General features: G+C 45.0%; 1 protein-coding gene across 1 annotated transcript in view; it reads left to right on the forward strand.

Annotated features, from left to right (window-relative positions):
• Positions 1-938: 938 nt before the first annotated feature.
• The window catches only part of LOC311124094 (serine/threonine-protein kinase DCLK1), a gene marked incomplete at both ends in the record, with an annotated part of 23,532 nt that continues 14,470 nt past the window's right edge, over positions 939-10,000 (forward strand). The window contains one exon of the mRNA XM_084198307.1: positions 939-1,058. Within this exon, the coding sequence (XP_084054433.1) occupies positions 939-1,058 (120 nt within the window). The remainder of the gene's footprint in view (positions 1,059-10,000) is intronic.

A 10,000-nucleotide genomic window follows, 5' to 3' on the forward strand; every position in this document is an offset into this window, starting at 1 on the left:
ATGCCGGGGGGAAGGTGAGGAGGGAAGGGGGGGTAACATGGGGGGGTAACAGAGGGGGTGACGGGGGGGGGGGGGGGGGGGGGGGTTAACAGGGGGGTAACAGGAGCAAGGTTAGGGGGAAAGGGGGTCAATATAGGTAGGGTGGTACGGGGCACAAAGGGGGTCAGGGAGAAGTGAGGGGGGGGCATGGAGAAGTGAGGGGGCAGGGAGAAGTGAGGGGGGCAGGGAGAAGTGGGGGGGGAGGGAGAAGTGGGGGGGGGAGGGAGAAGTGAGGGGAGGGCAGGGAGAAGTGAGGGGGGGCCAGGGAGAAGTGAGGGGGGCCAGGGAGAAGTGGGGGGGGGAGGGAGAAGTGAGGGGAGGGCAGGGAGAAGTGAGGGGGGGCCAGGGAGAAGTGAGGGGGGGCAGGGAGAAGTGAGGGGGGGCCAGGGAGAAGTGAGGGGGGGCAGGGAGAAGTGAGGGGGGGCAGGGAGAAGTGAGGGGGGGGGGCAGGGAGAAGTGAGGGGGAGCCAGGGAGAAGTGAGGGGGGGCAGGGAGAAGTGAGGGGGAGCCAGGGAGAAATGAGGGGGTGTAGGGAGAAGTGAGGGGGGTGCAGGGAGAAGTGAGGGGGGGTGCAGGGAGAAGTGAGGGGGTGCTGGGAGAAGTGAGGGGGGGCAGGGAGAAGTGAGGGGGGGGCAGGGAGAGTGAGGGGGGAAAGTGAGGGGGGGCAGGGAGAAGTGAGGGGGGGTCAGGGAGCAGGTGGAAACATGAGGGGGGGTGCAATAAGGGTGGGAGGTTATTTTACAGGGTAATCACAAGTCCACATTCAAGATTCATTATATCATTTGTAGGTATTTTGTTGGGCTGAAGTGTTGCTAAGTGGTTGTTATCTGACTATCTCCTCTTCCTCCTCCCTCTCCTCCTCCTCCTCTTCCTCCTCCTCCTTCTCCTCCCCCAATCAGGAGCATATGATCCAGAATGAGGTAGCCATCCTGAGGAGGGTGAAACACCCTAACATTGTTCTGCTGATCGAGGAGATGGACACCTACAGCGAGCTCTACCTGGTCATGGAGTTGGTCAAGGTACGCAACGCTAGGGTGTGTGTGTGTGTGTGTGTGTGTGTGTGTGTGTGCGTGTGTGTGCGTGCGTGCGTGCGTGCGTGCGTGCGTGCGTGTGTGCGTGTGTGCGTGCGTGTGTGTGTGCGTGTGTGCGTGCGTGCGTGCGTGCGTGCGTGCGTGCGTGCGTGCGTGCGTGCGTGCGTGCGTGCGTGCGTGCGTGTGTTGAATTCGAGATGCCATTCAAGGAACCCAAGGACACAGTACAATAAAACACAAAGAAAAAAAGAACAAAGCAAAGATTGTTTGAACCATAAACCAGATTTACTACTGCACTTCCACTGGTGCAGGGCCGGCTCTAGCCTTTAGGTGTCATGTTAATATGATATCTGAGTGAGAATGACTAACAAAATCAGTGGGGATCCCCCTGCAGGTCAGGGCTCCTCCTGGAGGTCAGGGCTCCCCCTGGAGGTCAGGGCTCCTCCTGGAGGTCAGGGCTCCCCCTGGAGGTCAGGGCTCCTCCTCGGACATGATTACTACAAGTTTTTTTTTAGCTGACATGCTAATTGAGTGACTGTCAGTGACTGCCATAACGAGAGGAAAACTGATGATGCACAACCAAGTTGCATGGACTCACTCTGTGTGCAATAATAGTGTTTAACCTGATTTTTTTATTTAACTAGGCAAAGTCAGTTAAGAACAAATTCTTATTTACAATGACGGCCTACCCCGGCCTACCCCGGCCTACCCCGGCCTACCCCGGCCTACCCCGGCCTACCCCGGCCTACCCCGGCCAACGCTGGGCCAATTGTGCGCCACCCTATGGGACTCCCAATCACGGCCGGATTGTGAAACTGTGATGAGGTGATGTTGAAGGAGTCAGGCGCAGGAGGGTAAATCACAGAATAACAGGATTTCTTCCGTAACCACAGAGTTACGCAGTAACACGTCGAAACACTCCAGTGCGCAAAACAGGCGCACTGGAAAATACAAGGCACACAGGAAAATATCCCGGCGCAGGGACGGCCTGTTCAATAGGGCGATATGGGCGACGCACTGCCAAACGGGAAAAGGAAGGGATTTTTTTTCTAATCAATTATATCACGGCAACAGTAGTTATCAGTGTTGTAATCTGATCTGACTGCCACTAAATGTCAAATCAGGCTAAAGTCGTGCTTCAAATGGCCCCGCCCGTTTTTGGGCGATTTCAGTCAGGTTGAAAATCGCCCAGAAGTCTCTCATAGCCTGTCATGTAAAATCTATTTTTTTCAAATTTCAAAGCTTTCAATACATTCTCTATGGGTGTCTGTGGGCTTGCACTTACGCGCTTTCGTCATACGTGACGTAACCATGAACGTAACTAAGCAAATAGCGGCTAGCAGCGTCTCTTTGCGACCTGCAGTGTGGCGTTATTTTATGTTTTTAATTTGTACACTTAGTGGCGTTATTTTATGTTTTTAATTTGTACACTTAGTTTACAAACATTCTGCCAACCATGGATTTCGAGTGGTGGGTTTTGGACTGATCTTGTTGATCGTGTACATACCCGCTACGAACGGACTAAATAATGAAAACGTTGCTGGCAGCGGAATCCAATACAGCTGGGAGACTTGGCTGGATGACAGAGTCCCGGACAGAGAAGTGGAGCCGGCCGGCTTCACCCTGGTCGGAGCGGACCTCGATCTGACAGTCACAGGGAAAATTGATCCTGGTAAGAGAGCGACTCTGTACCCCCGAGCCCCGACATTGAACTGCTTTCTGTGTCACTGTGACCTTACTATCTGCCCCGTGAGTTCCCCCAATTGTTTGTTACCGTTGTGTACTGTTGATAATCACAAGTTTACTGGAGAACTGAGACCAAGTAGAGACTTTGGACAGGGTGGATATGCACAAGATTTTAGTCAGACCAAGCTATAACATTATATATTTACTACGACAGTACATTCAACCAAAAGCTAATATAACAAAGGCATCAGAGATTATTTATAATCTGTCACAGAAACTGGAATCCATCTCCCCAGATCAGTCAATAAATGCTTCTGGTATTGACTTATATGCTGCCCCTGTCTTCATGTTGTTGCTGGACATATCTTTTTTAAAATGTGTGTAGGTCACCTAAATCATCAGAAAAATTGCCCCTCCTGAGAATTTTTTCAGGAGCCGCCACTGTCCCGGCGATACAAAATACAAGAAGCTCCACCACTCTCCACAATAAACAATCACACACAAAGACAAGGGGGCAGAGGGAACACTTATACAGGTACTGATGAGGGGGATATGAACCAGGTGTGTGTAATAGACAAGACAAAACAAATGGAATGATGAGATGAGGAGCGGCTAGAAGGCCGGTGACGACGAATGCCGAAGCCTGCCCGAACAAGGAGACGAGGCAGCTTCGGAGGAAGTCGTGACAGATACAGCCTGGAATTGAACCAGGGTCTGTAGTGACGCCTCTAGCACTGAGATGCAGTGCCTTAGACCCCTGCGCCACTCGGGAGCCCAAAATGACTACCTCATATCTGTACCCCACACATACAATTATCTGTAAGGCACCTCAGTCGAGCTGTGAACTTCAAACACAGGCACCAGGGAGGTTGTCAAATGTCTCGCAAAGAAGGACACCTATTGGTAGATTGTCAAAAAATAAAAAAATAAGCAGACATTGAATATCCCTTTGATCATGGTGAAGTTATTAATTACACATTGGATGGTGTATCAATACAACCAGTCACTACAAAGATGGAGGCGTCCTTCCTAACTCAGTTGGCGGAGAGGAAAGAAACCGCTCAGGGATTTCACCATGAGGACAATGGTTACTTTAAAACAGTTACAGAGTTTAATGGCTGTGATAGGAGAAAACTGAGGATGGATCAATATCATTGTAGTTACTCCACAATACTAACCTAAATGACAGAGTGAAACGAAGGAAGCCTGTACAGAATAAAAAATATTCCAAAACATGCATCCTGTTTGCAATAAGGCACTAAAGTATAACTGTAAAAAAAAAAAAGGCAAATAAATTAACTTTGTCCTGAATAAAAAGCGTTATGTTTGGGGCAAATCCAGCACAACACAATACTGAGTATCACCCCTTCATATTTTCAAGCATGGTGGTGGCTGCATCATGTTATGGGTATGCTTGTTATTGGCAAGGGAGTTTTTTGGGATAAAAATAAACGAAATAGAGCTAAGCACAGAAAAAACCTGGTTCAGTCTGCTTTCCAACAGACACTGGGAGAAAAATTCCCCTTTCAGCAGGACAATCACCTAAAACACAAGGCCAAATATACACTGGAGTTGCTTCCCAAGACGACATTGAATGTTCCTAAGTGGACTAGTTACAGTTTCGACTTAAATCAGCTTGAAAATCTATGGCAAGACTTGAAAATGGCTGTCTAGCAATGATCAACAACCAACTTGACAGAGCTTGAATAATTTTTTTAACAATAATGCGCAAATATTGTACAATCCAGTTGTGCAAAGCTCTTAGAGACGTACCCAGAAAGACTCACAGCTGTAATCGCTGCCAAAGGTGATTCTAACATGTACTGATTCATGGGTTTGAATACTTAATTAAATGAGATATTTCAGTATTTCATTTTCAATACATTTGCAAACATTTCTAAAACATGTTTTCACTTTGTCATTATTAACTATTGTGTGTAGATGGGTGAAAAAACAACTATATTTTATCCATTTTGAATTCAGGCTGTAACACAACAAAATGTGGATTTAATCAAGGTGTATGAATACTTTCTGAAGGCACTGTGTATATATATATATATATATATATATATATATTATATTATATATATATATATATTTTCTTTTTGGTCGAGGGCCCCGTAGCGGTCAGGGGCCCTAAGCAACCTCTTATGCCTGGAGCCAGCCCTGCACACACAGAAAGGGAGGGAGGGAGGGAGGGAGGGAGAACAAAGGAGAGGACAGAGATGAGAGCGAGAGAGAGATTGCCACATTGCCCTTTATGGTTCTGAGGTCTGGGGTCCGCTCACCAACCAAGAATTCACAAAATGGGACAAACACCAAATTGAGACTCTGCATGCAGAATTCTGCAAAAACATCCTCCGTGTACAACGTAAAACACCAAATAATACATGCAGAGCAGAATTAGGCCAATACCCGCTAATTATCAAAATCCAGAAAAGAGCCGTTAAATTCTATAACCACTTAAAAGGAAGCGATTCCCAAACCTTCCATAACAAAGCCATCACCTACAGAGAGATGAACTTGGAGAAGAGTCCCCTAAGTAAGCTTGTCCTGGGGCTCTGTTCACAAACACAAACAGACCCCACACAGCCCCAGGACAACAACAACAACAACAACACAATTAGACCCAACCAAATCATGAGAAAACAAAAAGAGAATTACTTGACACATTGGAAAGAACAAACAAATAAACAGAGCAAACTAGAATGATATTTGGCCCTAAACAGAGAGTACACAGTGGCAGAATACCTGACCACTGTGACTGACCCAAACTTAAGGAAAGCTTTGACTATGTACAGACTCAGTGAGCATAGCCTTGCTATTGAGAAAGGCCGCCGTAGGCAGACCTGGCTCTCAAGAGAAGACAGGCTATGTGCACACTGCCCACAAAATGAGGTGGAAACTGAGCTGCACTTCCTAACCTCCTGCCAAATGTATGACCATATTAGAGACACATATTTCCCTCAGATTACAGCGATCCACAAAGAATTCGAAAACAAACCCAATTTTGAAAAACTCCCTTATCTACTGGGTGAAAAACCACAGTGTGCCATCACAGCTGCAAGATTTGTGACCTGTTGCCACAAGAAAAGGGCAACCAGTGAAGAACAAACACCATTGTAAATACAACCCATATTTATGTTTATTTATTTTCCCATTTGTACTTTAACTATTTGCACATTGTTACAACACGGTATATATACATAATATGACATTTGAAATGTCTTTATTCTTTTGAAACTTCTGAGTGTAATGTTTACTGTTAATATTTATTGTTTATTTCACTTTTGTTTACTATCTACTTCACTTGCTTTGGCAATGTTAACACATGTTTCCCATGCCAATAAAGCCCTTAAATTGAATTGAAATTGAATTGAATTGAGAGAGAGAGAACAAAGGAGAGGACAGAGATGAGAGAGAGAGAGAGAACAAAGGAGAGGACAGAGATGAGAGAGAGAGAGAGAGAGAGAACAAAGGAGAGGACAGAGATGAGAGAGAGAGAGAACAAAGGAGAGGACAGAGATGAGAGAGAGAACAAAGGAGAGGACAGAGATGAGAGAGAGAGAGAGAACAAAGGAGAGGGCAGAGATGAGAGAGAGAGAGAAAGAGAGAGAGAGAGAACAAAGGAGAGGGCAGAGATGATAGAGAGAGAACAAAGGAGAGGACAGAGATGATAGAGAGAGAGAGTGATTGAGGAAGGCTGCAGGCACAGTTACAGTGAGGGAAAAAAGTATTTGATCCCCTGCTGATTTTGTACGTTTGCCCACTGACAAAGACATGATCAGTCTATAATTTTAATGGTAGGTTTATTTGAACAGTGTGAGACAGAATCCAGAAAAACGCATGTCAAAAATGTTATAAATTGATTTGCATTTTAATGAGGGAAATAAGTATTTGACCCCTCTGAAAAACATGACTTAGTACTTGGTGGCAAAACCCTTGTTGGCAATCACAGAGGTCAGACGTTTCATGTAGTTGGCCACCAGGTTTGCGCACATCTCAGGAGGGATTTTGTTCCACTCCTCTTTGCAGATCTTCTCCAAGTCATTAAGGTTTCGAGGCTGACGTTTGGCAACTCGAACCTTCAGCTCCCTCCACAGATTTTCTATGGGATTAAGGTCTGGAGACTGGCTAGGCCACTCCAGGACCTTAATGTGCTTCTTCTTGAGCCACTCCTTTGTTGCCTTGGCCGTGTGTTTTGGGTCATTGTCATGCTGGAATACCCATCCACGACCCATTTTCAATGCCCTGGCTGAGGGAAGGAGGTTCTCACCCAAGATTTGACGGTACATGGCCCCGTCCATCGTCCCTTTGATGCGGTGAAGTTGTCCTGTCCCCTTAGCAGAAAAACACCCCCAATGCACAATGTTTCCACCTCCATGTTTGACAGTGGGGATGGTGTTCTTGGGGTCATAGGCAGCATTCCTCCTCCTCCAAACACGGCGAGTTGAGTTGATGCCAAAGATCTCGATTTTGGTCTCATCTGACCACAACACTTTCACCCAGTTCTCCTCTGAATCATTCAGATGTTCATTGGCAAACTTCAGACGGCCCTGTACATGTGCTTTCTTGAGCAGGGGGATCTTGCGGGCGCTGCAGAATTTCAGTCCTTCACGGCGTAGTGTGTTACCAATTGTTTTCTTGGTAACTATGGTCCCAGCTGCCTTGAGATCATTGACAAGATCCTCCCGTGTAGTTCTGGGCTGATTCCTCACCGTTCTCATGATCATTGCAACTCCACGAGGTGAGCTCTTGCATGGAGCACCAGGCCGAGGGAGATTGACAGTTATTTTGTGTTTCTTCCATTTGCGAATAATCGCACCAACTGTTATCACCTTCTCACCAAGCTGCTTGGCGATGGTCTTGTAGCCCATTCCAGCCTTGTGTAGGTCTACAATCTTGTCCCTGACATCCTTGGAGAGCTCTTTGGTCTTGGCCATGTTGGAGAGTTTGGAATCTGATTGATTGATTGCTTCTGTGGACAGGTGTCTTTTCTACAGGTAACAAACTGAGATTAGGAACACTCCCTTTAAGAGTGTGCTCCTAATCTCAGCTCGTTACCTGTATAAAAGACACCTGGGAGGCAGAAATCTTTCTGATTGAGAGGGGGTCAAATACTTATTTCCCTCATTAAAATGCAAATCAATTTATAACATTTTTGACATGCGTTTTTCTGGATTTTTTTGTTGTTATTCTGTCTCTCACTGTTCAAATAAATCTACAATTAAAATTATAGACTGATCATGTCTTTGTCAGTGGGCAAACTTACAAAATCAGCAGGGGATCAAATACTTTTATCCCTCACTGTACAGGAGGAGACTTGACAGTTACAGGAGGAGACTTGATAGTTACAGGAGGATACTTGATAGTTACAGGAGGAGACTTGACAATGACTGTGTGTCTCTAAACCTGTAAGTCTCAGTGTGTGTGTCAGTCTGTGTGGAGCCAGGCCCTATTTTAAGCTTCTGCTCCACTTGTGTATGCATTATAGTCGCGCTGGTTGGCAAGACTATAGTATGCATTGGTTGAAGCTCAATGCTAAATTCAAAAATCTCCCTACCCTCATTTCGAAGCCAATATGACACCAATGTCGATGGAACCTTCGCAAATCAACTTGATTGGAGGAACACAATGCACGCCCCGCCTCTCGTCATGCTCCGTCCGGCCGTTACCGAGAACCACCGGATTTCTGACAGGGTCGTTAGCATTAGGGTCGTCAGTCAATGTTTTGCCCAAACCTAGCTCAAATTCTAGACGTCGGATTAAAAGGAAGTTACAGAGTCCATAATGTGACCATTAGACTTTGATCCATTTTGGACTGACTAAGTTTGTAGGTGCAATGTTTGTTTTTTTAACCGCTCTCACATGCACATTTCAGCCCAATAAAAACCAACGATGTGCTACATTTTTGTAACATTTGACAATACTAACATGTTTTCAGCTGAATCTCAAAGTTCTAAAATCGGGCGCAAGAGTAGCAGCTAGCTAGTAGAAGGCTAGCAGCTGTAGCTAGCTAGCTAACATCCGTTTTATGAGAAGGAAAAAGGAAGGTAGCTAGTTAGCTAGGTATATTTTACTATGGAAGATTTTTCATATGGCTGAAGTCATCTGTGCAAACTGCTGACCTGGACACTTGCGTGTAATCAGAGCACAAACAAATAAGATAGCGAATGTCATTGGCTGCTATTATGGCCAGTTAGATACACCAAACTTTGGGAACATTGGGAAAACTGCCACGCTGCTAATTTATAATACATGCAGACACCAGAACAGACGATAGAAGATCCAGAGCAAATTCTATCCCTTACCTTACGCATTAATTCAGTACAGCACAGTAGACTGACTTCCCTCTGGAAAACCAGCTGTTAATATTAACTAAATACCAATAACTATTTTATTTATTTATGTTGCCATTTGTCATTATTGTGTGCTTTTATTTTACTTTTATTCCTGTGTTATTATAATGTTGTATTATAATGTTTTATTATAAACTGGATGGTTCGAGCCCTGAATGCTGATTGGCTGACAGCCGTGGTATATCAGACCGTATACCACGGGTATGACAAAACGTTTATTTTTACTGTTCTAATTACGTTGTTAACCCATTTATGATAGCAATAAGGCACCTCGGGGGGTTTGTGATATATGGCCAATATACCACGGCTAAGGTCTTCTACAACAGACCAACATAGCTACTGTAGTAGGTCAAAGCTGTATGCTGGAAAAACCTTGGTGGAGCATGGGTGAATTTCCTTTCTTTTTCAACTTCAGACCAATGCCTACTTCTCACATAGAAAATAGTTGTTTGTTTTTTAATATACTGAATTCTAGTCATGGCTCATCCTATATAACTTATTGTTTCTAAAATTCTGGATCATGTGTGTATTTTATTAGATTTTTGTTCATTTTTTTGTTTTTGGGTATCACAGTTGGAGCTAGAAACACAAGCATTTCGCTGCACCTGCGATAACATCTGCCAATCTGTGTACGCGACCAATAAACGTAGATTTGATTTGTGTGTGCATGGGTGTGTGGTTGCACGTGTGGTTGCATGTGTCGGGTGAGAATCGGTAACACGGTTTACCTAACCTCTGCTTCTCAGGACCAGTGTTGGGATTAGTTACTTGAAACAGTACTGTATTACATATACGATGTTACTTTGTGTGGAAAGTAACGAGTTCCAATACTAGTTATATTACTTTGCGTTACTTTCATGAAGAAAAAAAATCTCTAAAATCTCA

This window comes from Coregonus lavaretus, assembly GCF_964263955.1.
Source record: "Coregonus lavaretus genome assembly, contig: HAP1_SCAFFOLD_7744, whole genome shotgun sequence".
Lineage (NCBI taxonomy): Eukaryota > Metazoa > Chordata > Actinopteri > Salmoniformes > Salmonidae > Coregonus > Coregonus lavaretus.